The 22203-nt window shown below is 38.4% G+C and overlaps 1 protein-coding gene across 1 annotated transcript in view; it reads left to right on the top strand.

Moving 5' to 3' along the window:
• Tbck (TBC1 domain containing kinase) overlaps nt 1–22203 on the top strand; it is a 153316-nt gene that overhangs the window by 23993 nt on the left and 107120 nt on the right. Inside the window, exons 4-10 of the mRNA XM_032897303.1 lie at nt 5872–5986; nt 7931–8004; nt 14506–14647; nt 18157–18217; nt 19182–19243; nt 20591–20652; nt 21403–21551. Of these exons, the coding sequence (XP_032753194.1) occupies nt 5872–5986; nt 7931–8004; nt 14506–14647; nt 18157–18217; nt 19182–19243; nt 20591–20652; nt 21403–21551 (665 nt within the window). The remainder of the gene's footprint in view (nt 1–5871; nt 5987–7930; nt 8005–14505; nt 14648–18156; nt 18218–19181; nt 19244–20590; nt 20653–21402; nt 21552–22203) is intronic.

Genomic DNA, 22203 nt, shown 5'->3' with positions numbered 1-22203 from the left:
CCTCTGAGCAGTGGGGACAGCCATCCCCGTGCTGCGACCTGTAACACAGTTCCTCGTGCTGTGGTGACCCCACCCGTAACTTTAGCTTCATTGTTACTTTATAACTGTAAGGTTTTTACTGTTATGAATCATACTATAAATATCTGTTTTCTGACTGTCTTAGGTGATCCCCGTGTAAAGGTTGATTGACCCCCAAAAGGTCACCACAGGTTGAAAATCACTGCTCTAGCCTAATTCCCAATAAAATGCTTCTTTCCTATGAAACTTGATGAGCAGAGCCTTTATGGTCACATGACTATCAGCGCTGTGATCTTCCACAGTCCCAGCAGAATCATCTGTTAAGTTTTCCATACAGCATTCTCAGGCTTCTCTAGCCTGTAACTCCAAACTTACAAACAAAGGCTTAGAGACACCCGGTAAGACTTACTAGAGAGACTCTTTTTCTTTCTTTCTTTTTTTTTTTTTTTAATTATTATACATGATTACACTGTAGCTGTCTTCAGACACACCAGAAGAGGGCGTAAGATCTCATTACAGATGGTTGTGAGCCACCATGTGGTTGCTGAGATTTGAACTCAGGACCTCTGGAAGAGGAGTCAGTGCTCTTAACCACTGAGCCACCTCTCCAGCTCGAGACTTAAGTTCTTGTTACTATGTTCTGTGTTGGTTCCTGTCTTTTGCTTTAACAGAATGTCTGGCATGAGTGACTTAGGGGAGGAAGGGTTTGTTCTGCCTGGTGGATCAGGAGACATCATCCGTCATTATAGGAAAGATTTGTTATCGGGAGCTTGAGGGTGCTTGCCTGCACCTTGGCAAGTTGGGAAGTCATGCCGTCCGTCAGCCTATAAATCTGAGTCCCTGCCCCAATGGCAGTGTCCCAACTACACATGATATCCAAAAGGTCCTTGTACTTCCGGCACAGCATTACTGTTTGTGGGAACCGGTGATTCAGGCACATGAGGCTATGTGGATCTTACCGCTTCTAACCAAAGCATAGAAACTAAGTTTACTGACTAAACTGTAATACTTTCTGTTAGTTATTTTCAAGATTTTGACTTTGGAGATGTGCGGTTTAGATAAAGTGGTGGGAAGCTGGGGATGCCTGTTCTACAGCATAAGTGGAGAAAGGTCAGCAAGCAACTTGCTGGAGTTGGCTCCCTCCTTCAACCACGTGGGTTCTAGAGATCAAGCTCAGCCTGCCAGGCTTGGCAGCAAGCGCTTTTACCTGCTAAGCCTTCCCTGCCTTTTACCTGCTGAGCCTTTCACATGTCATGTGAATGTAATATATTAACTATTAGATGTTTTAAGCCATTATAATTACATTACTTACAAAAAGATTTCATCATCAAACTTATCGACCATATGAAGAAAAACAGCTTTAAGACAAGTAAGTGTAGTGCAGCCTTTAACCCCCGCACTCTGGAAGCAGAATCTGGTGGGTCTCTGAGCTCTGCCTGATCTGTATGGAAAGTTCCAGGCCAGCCAGGGCCTTGCAGAGAGACCCTGTCCAAAACCAAGCACCCTCTTCCCCAAATACCTCATGACAAAACAAGCATGCAAAGTTCCGGAACTACCATTTGCCATTGCCTTAAGTACTTCAAATAGTAATGTTTTATTCTTCTTTTATGTTATAAAATAATTTTTAAACTAAACCTTAAGTGTTATGGAAGAGCAGAGGCAAGTCTGATTCACTGTTTTATTTAAGTTACTGAGCCCAATAGCCATAATTCTAGAGTTTCACACAGTAGCCAAGAACTTCATGAACTTTAGCTTTGAAATTTTATTTTAATATGAAGATTTTAACATGAATGTATTTTTGGCATACAAATCTAATATCACATCAATTCATAAAAGCACACAATAAAAAGTAGAGCAAGTCTTCGGTATTCAACTGTTTCAAAATTGGTTTAATGAAAACAGTCACTGTAAACATTTGATTCCAATTCCATGAGAGAAGTCTGAGTTGAAATATTATGCAGCTGAGGACCTCTAGTGACACTGCTGAATATGGCACTAATTTTTAAGATCTGTAAAACAGTGTGTGTGTGTGTGTGTGTGTGTGTGTGTGTGTGTGTGTGTGTGTGTGTATGTGTTGTGAGAGAAGGAAGCGGAGGTGTGGGGGGAGGGGAAGAAACAGAGAGAGGGAAAAGAGAGAGACTAAAAAGAGGAGCTAAAATTAACTTACAGAACCAAGTGAGATGCTTAAATTAAGTTTTTTTTTCACTTAAAAAGTTTTTGAGCATTTTAATTACAATATATTTACATTACTTTCTAACTTTCCTTTCTTCCCTTCAGCCCCTCCCATACCCCTATTTTAAAATTGATAGCCTATCTTTTAATTATTTTTGCTAAATATAAATATATGCACAAATATGTAAATCCACCCTGCTGAGAGCACTTTTGTTATGTGTTCGTACAATTTCAGGGCTGGCTGTGTTGCATTAGATAAGTAATAAAGACACTCATCTCTGGGAGAGGCTAAATCTCCCTCTCTCCGCCTGCAGTTCTTTGGCTAGGGGTGGGACCCTGTGAGATGTCGCCCTTCCTTCTTAACATGTCTGTTGATATTGTCACTGTTCAGGTCTTATTCATGCAGGCCTTTCTAAGGCAGTCTTACAGCAGCCTTCCTGGTATTCTGAATCTTTTCATCGTCCTCCTTAGTAATCTTCCCTGAGCCCTAGGTGCAGGAGCTGTGCTATAAAGGTATTCATTGGGCAAAAGTTTCCCACAATCCATCCATCTCTGAATTTTATCCACTTTCTGTAATGGTCTCCATTGGCTGGAGAGAGAATTCTGTATGTGGAGCGCGAGCCATACTTGTCTCTTGGTGCAAGGGTAACTTGTAGAGTGTAGTAGAGGAACCATGCTGGCGTAGCTAGGGGAGGAGTAGTTCCTCTTCTGATCCTCCCTGGTCCTAGAGACTTGGCTATGTTTTCAGCACTAGACATGGCTCCCCTCCCTTTGAATGGTCCTTACGCCCACTTAGACAGCTGTTGACGACCATGCAGAGCTGATGGTAAGACATCCGTGTGTCTTGCAGTGCTGGCCATCATGGCTCATGGGAGTGAGTGTCACAGCTGGGTAGGACCATTAGTTGTGTCTCTCCTTTGGCTGCTGACATAGTTCTCTCTGGTAGTCTGAAAGCTAGATCCCAGGAAGGAGACTTTCACGTTAGATCAGCTCTAATGACCTGAGTCCTGTAAGCTAACTGTGCTACTTCTTCAGCACTAGGAGCTTCCCTTCGACCTCCAAGAGGTGGGTGATTAAGGGAAACAACCAAGCCTATGTTGTTTGAGGGTCACTTGGACTACAGGCACCAACAGCACAGAACCGTTCTCATGCCTGGTATGAGGGTCTGTTAGTCCATGGTTCTTGCGACAAGAGTTGTCAACCCAGTGGCAAGAGAATACTGAGACTTTCTAATCTCTTGCTCTTTTCTTTTAAGGTTTATTTATTATGTATGAGTACATTGAAGCTGTCTTCAGACACACCAGAAAAGGGCATCAGGTCTCATGTGAGCCCCCATGTGGTTGCTGGGATTTGAACTCAGGACTTCTGGAAGAGCAGTCAGTGCTCTTAACCACTGAGCCATCTCTCCAGCCCTTTAATCTCTTGCTCTTTCTTGTACTTTTAATTTGGGAGAGAGGGTCAAGTTTTAGTAATGATTTTTTAAAGAAAATGTATTTCACTTACTATTTTAAAGCAAGTTTTATTGAGGTCTAATTCTCAGAGCTTACCATTTACCCTGTAAATGTATAGTTAATTAGTGTGATAAAGAATATCTCATCAAAACTATGATATAGAACAATTCCAATAGCCTCAAACTCTCCTTTATTCCTTTGTAGTCCCCAAAGCCCATGGCAACCACTGATTTGTTATGCAATCTTTTTCCTATAACCTATGTCTTTTTTAATGTTTTCCCCAGCCAAGTATACTTGAATCATAATTCTTACCAGATCAGACAAGTGTTATCTTTTAATAGTTAAGTAGTACCAGTTACATATAAGTGCTGAGTCTGGTATTACCCTTAGGGGGCAGGGTGGTGGGGCATAGGCCACTACGAGTGCCAGTGGCTGTTGTGGGCATAAGACTGGTTTGTATAATAATGTACATGTCTTTACATTCATCTTTCACGGAATATCCTCCTTGTTAATCTTAATGACTCCATGATAATCAGAGACAGCAAAATCTGGGAAGCGAAGATGTAGGTAATGTCTCAGCAAAATTGTAAATGCTGTGACTTTTGGGACAGCCCCTAAGCTGTGGGAAAGAACTCAAAAACAAGACTCCAAAATTACATGATTTCAGGGACTGGAGAGATGGCTCTTCCAGAGGCTCTGAGTTCAATTCCCAGCCACCATATGGTGGTTCACAACTATCTGTAATGGGATCCAGTCGATGCCCTCCTCTGGTGGGCCTGTAGGCAGTGACAGTGTATATATATATACATATATATATATGTGTATATATAATTTTTAATATATTTCACACATAGATATATACATAATTATCAATTATGTAAAATATAAGGATGAAATATGAATTATATGAAGGGCTTCATGAATCTAAAGGAACAAAAGCAGCTGTGCTGTGAGGCAACTTGTCAGAAAGATACTAAGGAAGGAGATAAAGACATCTCAGGAGTGGCGATCACAGGAGATCCCACCCAGCTAAGTTTTTTGTTTCTGTTTACAAGGGCGGGCAGATTTCTAAATTCAGAGTCAGCCTTCATCAGAGCAAAGTTAGGCCCAGGTGTAATTTCAGGGTAGGGCCCCAGATTGTTATCATCTGTGCTTAACAGACACAGGCAGATCTCTGAGTTCTTTTCCAGTGTTTAAAAAACAAACAAACAAACAAGCAAACGTGTGAGCTTATGATCCGCAAGAGATGAGCATTCAGAGAATTTTTTTAGAATAGCGAGGGAACACTGCTTGGAGAACTATTTCAAGCAGAGCAGGGAGAAAGCAGTCTGGAAAGCAGGACACAGAGAAACCTGTCTCAAACCAACAACAGAACAGGCAAGCAAAACCAACCGCCACAATATACAAAGACAGTGATTCCATTTAGTCTTTACTATTGCCTCAGTATTTTTTAATTCTTTTAAAATATATACCTCTTGTGGTTGCTTTCAGATAATAGTTTTTAAAAATAAAACATGGCTAGAAAAAACTCTCCTATTAAAATTTAACATTGATAGTTGGAAGGTTGAATTGAACGATTTCTTTGTACATATACATATATACATATATATATACATATATACATATATATATATGAAATTCAAGGACAAACAGTGGAAGAGAAAAAGGAAAAATTATGAAGAAAATGGGCATCTCTGAGATTTGACTTAGAGAGGATAGGGCAAGATTTAAAGCTTATGTTTGATAAGTCATGAATTACTGAATGATTTACAAGTTGATATGGAAATATGTAGGGTCTATATAGTATGAAACACATCTTATTTTCATGGACTGTTTTGTTTTTGTTTGTGCAGAATATATGACTTTTATTGATTTGTCCCAGATGTTTTAAAAATATAACTGTTAATTTGTTAAAACACCCAGCCTGTCAGTGTCAAGCAAGTACATCTTATTCTGTTATAAATCACTCAAATTCAAGTCTTACCCTGAGAAAACAAAGATGGTTTTATTTGTAGCCTAAACTGTAAGTATATCACATCAGTTTTGTTTTAATCTGGAAATCCACAATATATACAAGTATATTTTTGAGGTGTCCCTGTTCCACTTTCTTTGAATGGAAGAGGTACAGTAAATCGTCACTGTCTGAACTCGTTATTATGTCTCGTTTTGTTCCTTAAAACAGACTCTGTATTGCATGGTAACTGATCTTCGATGTCTGCTTTCTTTTCAGTCACTCAGCAGTTCTGTGCATAGCATATGAGGTACTTGAGGGCTTGCAGTACTTGAACAAGCATGGCATAGTACACCGGGCCTTGTCTCCTCATAATATCCTGTTGGATCGGAAGGTAATCTTCAGTGAATAATAGGTACTTTTATATTGCTTGAGAATGAAAACTACTAAAATCCTCCATTATTCAGAAATAGACTAACTATGTGCTTTCAGAATATTTGTAAAGAATATGGAAGTGATAGGTTTGTAGCAGATGGAAGAACAATTATTAAATTATATCGATGAATTTTTCTCCACTACGCCCCAGCTTGGTTTCTAGCTTTGTGCTCTATTTTCTCCACTCACTCTTCTTTCAAAGGGCTGTGTCTTATGTGAACTGAGTTTAACTCCGCCACTTGACAGACACCACAAGGATATACAGAGAGGCTCCCAGCCTGTCCCTGCTCGTCAGTTCTTCCAGCTTTACAACAGTGTCAGCCATGCATGTGGAGCGCCATCACTATAAGCATGGCCAGGTCGTTTTGTGTCTTCATGGCTCCTTCTTTCCCGTCTCGTAGCTCTTGTTGGCCATCTGCTCACACCTAGTCCCCTTCCGTGGGATGACTTCTTTTCTGTCAGAGCTCTTACGGAGATTAATAATGTAGTCACCCCACACACACATTAGTGGGTAGCAAAATGGCATATTTTCATTAAAAAGCGTAATTTAATTTTCTCATAAATTAGAACTAGCTTCTGGGTAATTTGGGGACAATTATTTCTATATGGTTATTTTCTGAATCTCAAATTTTAATGTGGCTTCTCCACGGGGTTAAAGAAAGGAGAAAACAGCACTCCTGATGTCTAACTCACAGCAGTGAAGCGGGCGTCATGGCAGCACCAGCGAGGATGTAGTTTGTGAGGCTGAGTTAGTGCTGAGCGCCCAAACCGGTTTCCAACCAGCTTTACAAAAGGAAAGCCACGCCCGCAAAGGAACGTCTTAGGGGATGTAAAACCTCGACTTACCTTCTTATGGAGCTCTTGTTAATGACTGCTACTGTTATTCTGAAACAACAAAAAGACAGCTAGAAATGTAACATTTTTTAAAATCTTGATTTTTTTTTTAAACTGTAAATTTTCACACTAAGAATTACTGTTTCACAGTCAGGAAAGGTGGCTCAACCATTAAAGGCGAGGCCCACAACCTTAAATATAAAAGCACTACAGTTTCACAGCTAGTGATCTTTTCAAGCCCCTGGAAGAAAATTCATTGCAAAATTTCTACTAAACACTATAATCAAAGATTCAAGAAAAATGACAACTTCTGCCCTTTTTTGGGGGGGTGTTAAGAAAAGGCTTGTTGATAATGTGAGTAACAAAGGTGTCCAATGAAATTTTGATTTGATCCTTTAATAAAGGACTTCTTTTTCCTTTATGTGAAATAGGTGTTTTTGCCTGTGGATTGATTTGTGCGGCATGGTCAAGCCTGACATCCACAGAGACCCAAAGAGGGATTGGGGTTTTGTGGAACTGAGTAGTCAGTTGTTTGCAGCCTTGCGAATGCTGGGGACTGGACCTGGTCCTCTGCAAGAGCAACAAGTGTTCTTCACACTGGGTCATCTCCAGCCCCTGACCAGACAGTCTAGTATATGTTAGTATATGTGTATGCATGTACCCACAAGTGTGTACCCATGTAATGAACGTAAGGCACACTAAACACTGCCACATGATTCTGTGAATAATCATAGTGGTTTATAAATTCTTAAATAGTAGTATTTTGATAAAATATTATATGTATATGCCATGAGAGATAACTCTGTGGTTAAGAACACTTGCTGCTTGTCCAGAGAACCTGAGTGTGGTTTCTTGCATCCACATCAGACAGCTCACATGACTGCAGTCAACTGTAGTTCCAGGGAATCTCATGCCCTCTTTGGTATCTTCTGTGGCATACAGTCAGACAAAGGAAATGTTTAAAAAATATTATATTGGATTGCATAATATTTATCTTATTTATAAAACATATAATAAAACTTTCTTCGATGTATTAAAGTATTTCAAACTGACTTTCTCTTCATTGTAGGGTCACATTAAACTGGCTAAATTTGGACTTTATCACATGACAGCCCATGGCGATGATGTCGATTTCCCAATAGGGTAAGGGTTGTTTAACTCTATTTCTAATTCTGTTTTAACCTTGGTAAACTTTGATAATATGGATTTGGTTAGTTATTTTTGACAGGAAAGCAGCTTTTCTTTACTTACTGTATCTTAATTTTTATATACTTTGTTGTCAAGTAAACAATGAGTTTTCCCCAGTGCTCCAGAGATTCCTGAACTGATCTTTAATATAATGGGCACAAAGGGTCTCAAGTCATGGCCCTTGTTTACCTTATGATATTCCTTAATTAATTGCATTTCATTTTAGAATTAATTGGCTTATGGTAAGAAAGCTGACCAGATTCTTAATGATACTATGTGTTCATCCATAGACTGGAGAAAGTTCCTTGTTTTACTTTCAATTTAATGTTTTATGTTTATTTAATTCCTTGTTCTCTAAGATTAAATTGCCTTTTTAATTAAAGTTAATTCATTGTGGATATTGGAGGTAATAGATAAATTCTGTATAGAAGTGTATGTTTAAAGAGGTCTGTTTACTAATTTCTTCTGGTGTGAAATTCCAGCTCTACATTGTCCTCCATGAAATGAATGGAACTCTATTTCATGCTATATTTTCGATATATGTTTCTGATAGAGACTGTTGTATTATTGTATGTTTCCTTCCTCTGAAACATTCCTGTAGTGTAACTCTTTTCCTACAGTTTACATTATTTTCAACAAGAGTAAGGAGTTTCTGAGTGTCCTTCAGCTTCTCCATATTAACATTTTACTGTATGTTTACGTATGCCGCCTTTCATTTACTGTGACTGAGTTTGTTATGTCTGACATTTTTGTGGTAGCCTAAGAGTAGACCTCTTGCCTCTTTATTCCTAAGACTTAATCTTATATTTCACAATCAGGACTTTTCTTACATAACTTCAGAACGGTAATGAAAATGAGCAAACCAAAAGTGACACATTGTCACCTAACCTGGACTGACATCACACTGCGGTTTTCACAGTATTCACTTGGGTTTTCTACTGAGGCACCCGAAGAATCAGTTCTGCCACTCTAGCACCAGCAGTCATGATAGGCAGGCATGAAGACAATGTCAGAGTAGAATATTACTTAAAACTTTTTTAGATTTTTGAAAATTTTCTCCTTTTTTTCTAAAACTTAGATGATAGATTTTTTTCCCCTTATTTTTCCCCCTTTGGATTGTGAAATAGGTTCTCTCTGTGTGAATGAAAGGCACACTCTATCATGCCTGGCCTCTAGCTTTCTTTGTTTTTGTTTTGCTTGTTCTTTAGTACGATTGTCTCAAGCTGGCCTTGAACTCACTGCGTAGTCCAGGCTACTGAGACGTTAGTCAGTAAGGAGACACTGACTGAGACCGTCTGCTCTGCCTGTTTTATCACAAAGCCATCATTAGTTCTTGTCCTCGAGCAACTCACTCTTAAACGGGTGAATGTCCTGTACCAGTGGCTTATTTATTTAGTTACGCAAACTCGGTCTTAACATTTCACATAAGTTCAATGGTAGAATACAGTTTTACTCATAAACAAAAACTTTTCTTAATTTTTATTAAAGTTTTAGTTATGCTCAAGCTTTTTCCTTGAATGACCATTACCATTTGCCACAAAGAGCAGTGACTATTCTGCATTTTGTCTAAATCAATATCTATGAAAGAAAACTAAAAACACAACAAAAATTACTGCTAAGTTTTTTACTTATATTTAAGATTACATTATTTTTCTGGTGAAATAGAAGTGAGTTTTCTTAAAACGTATCAAGTATTTTGAATTTAAAACACTTTGGTAGACGTGGTCTTGTTTTAGCATTCGGTGCAGCTTGCTTTGAAGTCTGAGTTTCAAAGGATTTTACTGGAAAGTATAAAGAGCAAAGTGTGAAACATCAGCCAGGAAAAATAAAATAAGTGATCAAACAGCCAGGCCAGGAAGAGCCTCTCCGTCAGAGGAGGCGCACAGCTGACTGCAGTGACAGATACTCAGGCACATAAGTGTTACCATCTGCTTCCGAATATCAGAAAGAATTAGAAATTGGGCATTCACTGTGATTGGACAGTAGCTTAATGCCCTGTTAAAGCCGCAGATGATGAAAGCCACTTGCAATATCTGACCAGCCACGTTCAAAGTGAAGTTCTAGTAATTTCTGTTGAGTGTTATAATGAAACACTTAAGAGAAAGTCACTGAAAGATGATGCCCTCCATTAAAGAGCTGGTTTAAGGCTCTTTATAAAGACTGGTTAAGGTGTCCCAGAATATTATAGAGCAAAGGTTACTTCTTTGCTTCTCTCCAAAAATTTTTGACATAGCAATTTAATTGTATCTTTGCTTAACTTTCCATTAGCTGTACTATGGTTTGAATTAATGTCTGGGAAGTCAGGGATAAACACCAATGGTTTACCTTTGGGTGTAGCAGAGTGATGACAGTGAGGAAAGTCCAGTGCTGGGTCTACATCGCATCCATGTGGGTAGAACATCTTTATATATTAGTATTCACAAGTATGTGGGCCCTCCCCATTCCTTCCTACTAAGGAAAAAGCCCAGTCAGATTGTACTGAAACGAAAGCACAGATCTGTTGAGCAGAGCAATTGTGTGGCCTGTGTAAGGCCATCTCTGGTGCCACAACATAAAAACGCACAGATCAAAGAGTGGAACACAAATGCTAGACCATTACATCTGGTGCTTTTTTATTACTCTGTAGCTGTTTCTACAGACTCCACATATTCACTTAGAGCAGCAGTATTATCACCTGAAGGCAAATGTTCCTACAGACTTGAATATACATGATATATTAAAAGAGTATGATGATGAATAAGTATTTAACAATTTAATAAACTAGTTTTATTCAAGTCGTATATCCAGACATGAATGAGTTGTATTTTACATATAAATATGAATTCTGGCAATAATAGTAGGCGGGGACGTCACATGTATTTGCATGTATTTTGCCTCAAGTTACTGTTGTAAAGTAATGTAAATTAAGGAGAAAAAAATCCAGATTATGGTACCCACATAAATTTGTAAAACACACACACATGCATATGATACTAAAATAGAAAGTGTCTACATATTATGTCTAATAATTCCATTCTGGGTTCATAGTATTCTTGGATAGTTAGATATTTATAATGTTGAATTCTGATTTGCTTGAATCTGATTATGACTATGTCCTGGTTCCTCCCCCTTGGAATAAGAAGAATATAACTTAACTATTATTTTACAGGAACCCACAGTTGAGAGGCTTTCAACTCTTAAAATGATGCTTGACTTTTTTTTTTTTTCAAATTTTTTTTCATCTTTATTAACTTGGGTTATTTACATTTCGATTGTTATTCCCTTTCCTGATTTCCAGGCCAACATCCCTCTAATTTCTCCCCCTCCCCTTCTCTATGGGCGTTCTCCTCCCCATCCTCCCCCCATTACCGCCCTCCCCACAACAATTTGCAAATTGCTCTGTCTAACTCTCTGAAGAATTGGATTGGTATTTTGATGGGGATTGCATTGAATCTATAGATCGCTTTTGGTAAAATGGCCATTTTTACTATATTAATCCTGTCAATCCATGAGCATGGGAGATTTTTCCATTTTCTGAGATCTTCTTCAGTTTCTTTCTTCAGAGGCTTGAAGTTCTTATCATACAGAACTTTCACTTGCTTGCTTAAAGTCACACCGAGAGGTATTTTATATTATTTGGGACTATTATGAAGGGTGTCATTTCCCTAATTTCTTTCTCAGCTTGTTTCTCTTTTGTGTAGAGCAAGGCTACTGATTTGAGTTAATTTTATACCCAGCCACTTTGCTGAAGGTGTTTATCAGGTTTAGTAGTTCTCTGGTGGAACTTTTGGGATCACTTAAATATACTATCATATCATCTGCAAAAAAAGTGATATTTTGACTTCTTCTTTTCCAATCTGTATCCCTTTGATCTCCTTTTGTTGTCTGATTGCTCTGGCTAGAACTTCAAGAACTATATTAAATAAGTAGGGAGAGAGTGGGCAGCCTTGTCTAGTCCCTGATTTTAGTGGGATCACTTCAAGTTTCTCTCCATTTAGTTTAATGTTAGCTACTGATTTGCTGTATATGGCTTTTAATATGTTTAGGTATGGGCCTTGAATTCCTGTTCTTTCCAGGACTTTTATCATCAAGGGGTGTTGAATTTTGTCAAATGCTTTTTCAGCATCTAATGAAATGGTCATGTGGTTTTTATCTTTCAGTTTGTTTATATAGTGGATTACGTTGATGGTTTTCCATATATTAAACCATCCCTGCATGCCTGGGATGAAGCCTACTTGATCATGGTGGATGATTGTTTTGATGTGCTCTTGGATTCGGTTTGCCAGAATTTTGTTGAGTATTTTTGCGTTGATATTCATAAGGGAAATTGGTCTGAAGTTCTCTTTCTTTGTTGGGTCTTTGTGTGGTTTAGGTATAAGAGTAATTGTGGCTTCATTGAAAGGAATTCGGTAGTGCTCCATCTGTTTCAACTTTGTGGAATAGTTTGGACAGTATTGGTATGAGGTCTTCTATGAAGGTCTGATAGAATTCTGCACTGAACCCATCTGGACCTGGGCTCTTTTTGGTTGGGAGACCTTTAATGACTGCTTCTATTTCTTTAGGAGTTATGGGGTTGTTTAAATGGTTTATCTGTTCCTGATTTAACTTTGGTACCTGATATCTTTCTAGGAAATTGTCCATTTCCTGCAGATTTTCAAGTTTTGTTGAATATAGGCTTTTGTAGTGGGATCTGATGATTTTTTTTAATTTCCTCTGATTCTGTAGTTATGTCTCCCTTTTCATTTCTGATTTTGTTAATTTGGACACACTATCTGTGTCCTCTGGTTATTCTGGCTAAGGGTTTATCTATCTTGTTGATTTTCTCAAAGACAAGCTTTTGGTTCTGTTGATTCTTTGTATAGTCCTTTTTGTTTCTACTTGGTTGATTTCAGCTCTGAGTTTGATTATTCCCTGCCTTCTACTCCTCCTGGGTGTATTTGCTTCTTTTTGTTCTAGAGCTTTTAGGTGTGTTGTCAAGTTGCTGATATACACTCTCTCCTGTTTCTTTCTGCAGGCACTCAGAGCTATGAGTTTTCCTCTTATCATAGCTTTCATTGTGTCCCATAAGTTTGGGTATGTTGTACCTTCATTTTCATTAAATTCTAAGAAGTCTTTAATTTTTTTTTATTTCTTCCTTGACCAGGTTATCATTGAGTAGAGCATTGTTCAACTTCCATGTATATGTGGGCTTTTTTTAAATGTTTGAATTTTTAAATTTTTTAAAAAGTATGTGATTACAATTATTTCCCCTTTGCCTTTCTCCCTCCAAACCCTCTCATGTACCCCCAACCCAATCCTTTCAAAATCATGGCCTCCTTTTCTTTGATTTTTTTGCTACATATGTGTGTTTGTGTGTGTACAGTGTGTATGTTCTTAAATACATAAATGTTGCCTACTCAGTCCATATACTACATACATGAAGTCTCACACCACCAGGCCATCTAAAAATGGCTTGAAAAGCCAATACTAGAAGGCATGTACTAGACTTAGCAGGACTGCAAACAACTATCCCAAAAGAAGAACTAGTCTGCCCCAAGGAATAGCACACTTAATGGTTACTGCTACCAGTAGTTCAGCCCTGAAACTGTGCACATACAAATGTTTAAAGCTTTAAAGACTGTGGAACTTTCAAAAGTATACTGTTTTATATCGTATTATTAACATGAGATCTTAGGACAAACAAAAAAGGAAAAGTTATAGTTTAATAATGATATACATGTATGTCAAGTGGACAAGGGGTCATTTGTACTGGTTAGATTTTTATCAACTTGACACAAGTTAAATCCATCTGAGAAGAGAGAACTGTAATTGAAGAATGCCTCCACCAGGTTGCCTGTAGGCAATTCTGAGGTAATTTTCTTGATTCACAGTTGATGTGGGAAAGCCCACCTCACTGTGGATGGCACCGCCCCTGGGTATGTGGTCTAAAAAAGCAAAGCCATATGAGCAAGCCAGGGAGCAGCATTACTCCATGAACCCTGCTTCAGTTCATGCTCGAGCTGCTTCTCTGGCTTCTCTCAGAGACGGAGTGCAATTGTAAGCAGCACTAACTTCTCCTTCCCAGGTTCCTTTTGCCCAGTGTTTATCACAGCAACAGCAGAGCAAAATATGACACCGTTGAAATTCATATCTGTTTCAAAGTTGAAATGATAAAGCAGTTGACTATTAACAGCAGACTGACTGTAAGGAGGAAGGAAAGCACTTGGGAACCTAGAGGCCTGCTGTCATGGCGATATGGCAAGGAACTTAACATATGCCACAGAGAGACGGTGTCTTAAAACGACTTAAGACTCCTGGATGCTTCGCTTTAATTCCTAGACGTAAGGCCTGTACTTCAATGATTAGTCCAAGGTTCTCTCTCGTCACCACTGTGGGTTTAATCGTGTGGGATTTCCACATTTCACGCATTAATTCCAAGAGAGTGTCGTCACCACTGCAGCTCACCGTGCTTGTCTGTTACTGTCGCACGTGTCACAGGTACCCCTCCTATCTGGCTCCTGAGGTGATTGCACAAGGCGTGTTCAAAAGCACTGATCGTGTGCCCAGTGAAAAGCCATTGCCCTCCGGCCCCAAATCAGATGTATGGTCTCTTGGGATAATTTTATTTGAGCTTTGTGTGGTATGTATAAAATATTAAACTAATAAAGTAAATTGTGTGATCATTAGAATTGGCTTTTTATAGAGGAAGTTTATATAGTAATGAGATATTTTGCTGTACAAGTTGACTAGATATAGACATATTATATCAGAGCTCATAATTGCATTATAGTTTCTAAGGTTTGAGAAGGATACAGAGTTGAATGAATTCAATGAAAGGAAAGTTTAATTTTTCTATAGGAGTTTTATGTCATTTGGTTATGTCTGTGGGTTTGGGCATCCAGTGTAAGTGTGACAGGCTACATATAACTGTAAATATTCTGCATAATTCAACACCTAGAATTTTATGGAAAATATTAAGATATAAGTGGATATCATTTCAGCAACTAACAAATGGAGCTTTTTGTGCAATAAAAATTCATATATTTTAAAAATGAATGAAAAGCTGTATCAAAATCATACTGCTAGGAGGCTTTTACTCTGTCAGTAACAGTGTAGTGGAGCCGTGTTGCACTGAGATGCACCACTGTGGAGATGTGAGGAAGAGATCAGGGCATTGCTGAGAACATGTGCAAAACCACTTACACTTAGTGTCCACCATAAGAAAGAAACGGCCAATGCAGGGAGTATAGCGTTAACACTTTAAAATAAAACCGCATGCTTTCTAAAATATATGGTAACACGTTTATTAAGTAATTAAATATGCTCTCAGGAAAACACAAAGTTTTAATGAAATATATGCAATTATTAAAACAAGGGATGTAATGAATTCTAGGAAACTGGAAAAACCAAGAGTAGATAAACCTTAGAAATCCTCCCAAAAGTATTTGAACAAAAGGATAAAGAGATTGCAGATATTAAAAGTTAAAAGAAAAGGAAAATATACCCAGATGTTCTAACATCTATATAATGGGATTATCAAAAGTAGAGAATAAATTCTCCCTTTTGGTAGTACAGGTTCTTTTAGATGGAAAAAATAAAAACACATAAAAACAACAAAAATAAAAATACTTGGAAATTGTACAGTAAACCTTTGGAAGGTAAGGAATAATAAAAATCGATGACATTGACAGGGTACTTATCAAAAGGTAAGGTGATTTATAACAACTTTCATATTGACTATGTCAATCAATTTTTGCATTAGGCTTCTAAAGTTTGTATTTCTAAAAGTTGAAAAACTGTAGTACATAGAGGCCAAACTCTCTCAGCTGTACTCTAACCAAGAGTCCGCAGATACACGCCTACTACGCGCTTGAAAAGCTAAAGTATTAAAGTCTTTGGTAAGTTTCATCGCTGTTGTGGAGAAAAATCTTAAAACCTGCAGTTGGCACTAACTAATGGTTTCCCTTGAAAATCTGGGAATGACAGTGCCTATTTTTTTTCTAGTAGTGAATATACAGGAGTGGATCAATCTAAATATAATTCCAAAAATTTGAATTTTAAATTATTTAATTTAAAATTAATGAATTAATTTAATCATATAATCAAGAGTGCCAGTGAAATTAAGGATATGCAGAACTGTGAGAAGCACAGTATTAAAATTCCCATTTCGAGGACATAACACTAGTGTTCAGTGCAGAAGGGCATATATTCTGATTTAATTTGTGTGTGTTCACAGAGGCAGACAAGTAGCAGATAGAAATATACATCGGAGCCATATCCTAGGAGAGTTTAGGTGCTAAATGGGGATACTTGTATTTGGTTCTATAAAGCGTGGGCCAGCTGAAAGCTTTACGACTGTAGGCCGCCTGTACTCCTGACAAGTGTAGAACGTAAAAACCATGACAGAAAAGCAGCAAATGTTTTGTGTTTCAGTACTGTCTCTGATGGTAATTCTGATATTGAAATATTAAGAATATTTTAACTCTTAAAATAACCAAATTTTCTGTGTATGTATGTAAAGTCTGAGCCATCTCATTAAAACCTCTCTCTCTCTCTCTCTTTTTTTTTTTTACTTATAGTCTATTTATTGGTTATCACAATTACAACTACTAATTTAGTAGCCTTTGTATTCAAAACTTAGACATTGGAGTACTTTGTTACATGGTTTGTTATAACTTTTTCATTTTTATTTCATATAATTTGAAAAATTACACAGCAATTTTGAAGAATTTTTCTTAATGTTTACTCTAACAGATATTTAAGTGTACCATAATTAATTTCTGCTATGAGTGACTAAATTTTAGTTTTTCTCCCATAATTTTATAGATATTACTAATTTGTAATTTTTATTAGGAAACAGACTTTTTTCTTCCATCTTTATTAAATTGGGTATTTCTTTTTTACATTTGAAATGTTATTCCCTTTCCTAGTTTCCTGGCCATCAGCCCCCTAACCTCTCCCTCTCCCCTTCTGTTCCCCTCCCCATTCACCTCCCATTACCGCCCCCCCCCAACAATCTCCTACACTGGGGGTCCAGCCTTGGCAGGACAAAGGGCTTCCCCTTCCACTGGTGCTCTTACTAGGCTATTCATTGCTACCTATGAGGTTGGAGCCCAGGGTCAGTCCATGTATAGTCTTTGGGTAGTGTAAAACCTCTCTTTAAGTCTCCTTCAAAGAGCATGTATATTTAACTTGTTTGTAATAAGTGACAAAAAAGCCAACACTGATGAGACACTGTCCACTTTTATAACTCTGAGCACTGTAAGTCTATTCAGTTTCTTCTCCAGTTATACAGATGAGAGACGTGAGGTATAAAGGGATTAGGTAATTTATCAATGTTATTGAATTATTTGGTGATAGAAGAATCCAATTTGTTGCACATACAATTGCTCAACACATGATTTTTGGAGATGAAAATTTTGACTCCCAAATCCGCGTTAAGAGGTTCCAGAGGCAAAGTGACAAGGAAACAACCAAATGTAATACGTTCTTAAAACAGCTTGTAATCCAGCTACTCTGAACTAGGGAGAAGCCAGTTTGAGGCCAGCCTAGACAGATCACCTTAAATTAATAGCATAGGAAGGACTGGGGATGGAACATGGTGTTACCATGCTGTTCTAGCCACTGCCCTGATCTAGCGACTTGAGTCCCTGGCTCAGTGGCCAGCTCCAAAAGCACCAAAGACAGCTCAGGTGCTCCTGAAAGGCATGGAAAGCCAGTCTGCAGTTGCGTGGGAGAAGAACCGCTGTGGGTGGTCAGCGGTGCACAGAACGGGCTACCTGAGCGAGAGACAAACAAGGCTTTCAGGGTAGACTTCCAGGGCCATCTCTGTTTTTTCCTAAACAATGCTTTTAGTGATCTGGAAAAAATAACAGTAATGTATGGTTCTCAAAAGCATCAGTACTTGGAATCACATTTGGATCTAATGATCATTAGACATTGGTGCCTTAAATATTACACAGCTCTTAAGAATGTTAACAACAGCTCTTCTTAGTCAAGCTGGCTTTTTTAAAAATCAATAAAATACAATAATAAATTGAAATAACAATAAATAGCCAATAGAACCAGCTCCAATTATGGTACAAAAGATACTTGGGGCAGAAAGACAATTCTACAGATTAATAAGAACTTGTTTTCCATTTTACTTAGGGGAGAAAATTGTTTCAGAGCTTGGATATTTCTGAAAGACTAAAATTTTTGCTTACTTTGGGTAAGTTTCATGCATTTGGTTATCTTTCCATCATAAACACGATGTTGTGTGCATTGGAGTGCGTTCTGAAACAGTGAGGCGCCTGTCTTTAGGTTGATGGTCATGACGTAAGCATCAGGAGAAGGAACTTGAGCCTTCATGGAAAGAAGTCTTAGTGTCATGATTTAGTCAAGAAAACTATTTTCTATAATCAAACTAATAGAATACAAAACCGTACTTACAAGACCATATCTAAACCTTGAGCTACCTTTCTAACGTGACTAGTTGTATATAGAAAACTATCTAGGAAGAATGTTCATTTCTCTTTAAAACTTGCATATGTATCATATTTGAAATGTCTCGTAACAGATGTGTGATCTAATTCAGACTGAGAGAAATGAGATGTGGTAATGAAGGAGAGAGAACCAGTAGGACCACTTCATATGAAACAGTGACACAGCAGAATCCAGTAACCGTTTGCTAAGGATGAAACCTGTGGGAAGGAGGCAATGAAGTTTAAGTTGCATAAAAAGTTTATCTGATTCATTAATTTCTTACAAAGAGTAGACACTACAGCTGTCAAGGAATTTGGGGCACTGTTAAATGTGGTCTAAAGACTGAATTTATACTTTATATCTCCAGAGATACGTGGGGTCATTCTCCAGATCTCATGTAATAAAAATAAATTATTCTTGTAACCATGAAAAAACACAACACCTTTAAAACTCCCTTGAGTTTTTTTTACATCTTATGTAAGTGGCTATAATTTAGTACCTGTGCTCAACTGAACTGAATGGGTAAGCCTCTAAGCTTTTGTCAAAGCATGTAAGGAAAGCCAATTCTTTAAATAAAAAAAAAGTTTCAGTAGCTTAGAGACCAAAACTATATTATATGATATTTAGAAATTTTTGTCATTGTATTTCCCCCAGTTATTGTGATAGATTAAAAACTAGTGTTTCCTCATCTGGCTTTCCTTTTCCCTCAGGCTGTGTGGATGATACTCTAATCGTTCTGGCTGAGGAGCACGGGTGTCTGGACATTATCAAGGTGTGTTGTACGTGTGCTATCGCAACACTGTCTGAGACTGGGTCATTTTTAAAGAAAAAAATTAATCATCTCACAGTTTTAGAGTCTGGAAATGTCGTGATAACAGTGCCCACACGCTCAGGTTTCTGATGAGGGAAGGACAGTGGCAGCAGAGAAGCAAGGTGGTGGAGGATGCAGTGGTTAAGAGTTGTGTTGATAAGATCCCGTTCCCAAGATGAAAGCCTGTGGGACCCTACCACCCCTCATGGGCCACCTTGTTTCTTGTTTGCTTTCATTTTTATAAATTCTTGAGAACTTCATGCAGTGGTCTGCTCATATTCACCCCAATTCTTTTCCAAAGCTCCTCTCATATCAACCCCTATCTCCCATCCCTCCAAATTCACCCTGTATTTAATAACCCAGTGTGGCCCATATACTCCTTGGTGTGGGTATTCACTGCACCCTGGTCTATTTACCAGGAGCCAAACCCTTACAAATAACAGATTCTGCCTTCATTAGCTGTCAGTACCTCCCCTACCTCTGGCTCTATGGGTCTTTCCAACCACTGTTCCATGACGGTCTTTGAGCCTTGCAAAGGGCGTGTGACATAGATATGGCTGAGACTCCATAGTCACACACTTTCCACACGTTAGCCATTGTGAATTTCTGCCTAAACTACCATTTGCTGTACAAAGAAACTTCTCTGATGACATCTGAGAACTGGATAGCCTATGAGGAAGAGGTGAATTTGCAGAGCAGTGTGGTACTAAGTCCATTAAGTGGAATAATAGTAGCAGGTTCACCTGGCAGCTCATCTCTTAAAAATATTTATTTATTTATTTATTTATTTATTTATTTATTTACTTCATTCATTCATTCATTCATTTATTTATTTATTTAATGTATGTGAGTACACTGTCACTATCTTCAGATACACCCAAAGAGGGCATCAGACCCCATTGCAGATGGTTGTAAGCCACCATGTGGTTGCTGGGAATTGAACTCAGGGCCTCTGGAAAAGTAGTCAGTGCTCTTAACTGCTGAGCCATCTCTCCAGTCCCCAGCAACTCATCTCTTGATGGCATCTCCTTGGCCTTAAGTTTCAGGACCTGAGTGTAGGAAGGGCACAGTCAAACCGTAGCAGTGTGTGCTGGAGAGCTCATTGTTACATCGGGGTACAGTAACAGGCTGTTAAAGCTCTACTTACCTGTCTGCCAATACTGGCTCTTTCCAAGAGGGACAGGTTAACATAAACTTAAATAACGTCCAAATAGAAATGTTTAAGTCAGAAGTTTTGAGATTTAAATATTTTAGTAAAATATATTTGTAGAATTGATCGCTTGTCTATTTTTTATCTTTATTCACCAGGAGCTTCCTGAAAATGTGCTAAGTATTTTGAAGAAGTGCCTCACCTTCCATCCGTCTAAGAGGTGATTCCGTAAGGCTTTAGGCTCATCCCAGGTTTCTTCTGTGCAGAGTTGATTTAATATTTGCTGTGACAGTGATGTCCCAAGGGACAATAGCTGCATGTGTTGCAATACATAATTGGTACCAGTATTATAAGTGTGATTTAAAGTTAACTTTTTATGAGGGAAAGAAGTCAAATCATGGTCAGAAAACTGGCATATACCATAAAAGTTTCTAATTCATCTTCTTGCTTCAAGAAGAAAAATCACTGAGCAAGAGCGTCACTGCTCTTAGCCCTGGTGATGTTTGGGAAATGACAAAAGTTCATTGCATTGTGTATTACATACTGAATTTGGCAGGAGGTTAAGTTTGCAGTTACTAATAAAAATTGAGGAGGATTTTTGGCATTTTCATTTCATGGTGTTGCTTTTAATTACCTAGCTAAGCATTAAGTATAATGCTAGAAAAGAATAGATCCTAGTTTCCTATTAGAAAAGACATGGTATCAAGCCATAGTATAACAGAGGACTAGGATCACTAGTAGGACCTGGGGTGTTTATGACAGGGTTTTGTTAGGACATACAGTATTGACAGTTAGCCTAAGTGACTGCCTCAGCACTGGGTCGTGTAATTGCAGCAGCTGGATGCTGCTGAGGGGAACTCCCTTGCTGTTGTCTGTGTCTAAGACTTTTCCCCCCACCTTGAATGTGGTATATTTTATAGAAAAAATTTTATGTCTTCCATACTCAGTATTTTAAATTGTCTTTCCCAAGGCCAACCGCAGATGAGCTAATGAAGGACCAGGTGTTCAGTGAGGTGTCACCGTTGTACACCCCCTTTATCAAGCCTGCCAGCCTGTTTTCATCTTCTCTGAGATGCGCTGATTTAACTCTGCCCGAGGATATCAGTGCCGTGTGCAAAGGTAAAGACGAATGAAACACGGGAGATGAACCAGCTTTGTTCCCGGCAGAAGTCCCCAGCCTGTTCACTTTGAATTCATCAGCAATAGGTGTTACACTCATGGGCTTCTGTGAAAAATAGCCAGGGAATTAGGAGGTGATTCTACAGTTTTTTAAATATAAGTCGAATTTTAGACTCTAAGTTACTAATATTCCATAAAATTTATTTTTAGTGGCCTTAAAATTCTATCATCAGTAGGAAGTCTGCTGTGAAGCATGAGGAGAGGAATGCTTTGTTGACGTGTGGGGTGTTCCTACTACATTCCTTTCTTCAGAGTATAAAAATTCCAGATTTTACCATGTCTAGCTTCTCTAGATGTAGGAAGCAGGCTTGTGACTAAAGCTGACTATGGGATCGCTGCACATCTGTTTAATGTGTTTCTCGGGGGGGCGAGAAAAGTACTGAGGTAGCAGTTTGCCTTCCGTTGTGAGTGCAGGACGTATACCTACAATTTTCACAAGCTCTGGCCCCCTCACTGTCCTATGCATAAGCCACTTTTAGGAGGAATTCAACCTGTCACAAAGATAATCAGAATCCCCTACTCATGACACACCGCACTCAAATGCACCCTAGCCTTGCAGTTTCACTGTGGGCAGAAAGCTTGTGTGACCCGT

This window comes from Rattus rattus, chromosome 3 (genome assembly GCF_011064425.1).
Source record: "Rattus rattus isolate New Zealand chromosome 3, Rrattus_CSIRO_v1, whole genome shotgun sequence".
In the NCBI taxonomy this organism is placed as follows: domain Eukaryota; kingdom Metazoa; phylum Chordata; class Mammalia; order Rodentia; family Muridae; genus Rattus; species Rattus rattus.
Note: the sequence above shows the minus strand (reverse complement) of the source record. Positions and strands in the feature narration are given on the sequence as shown.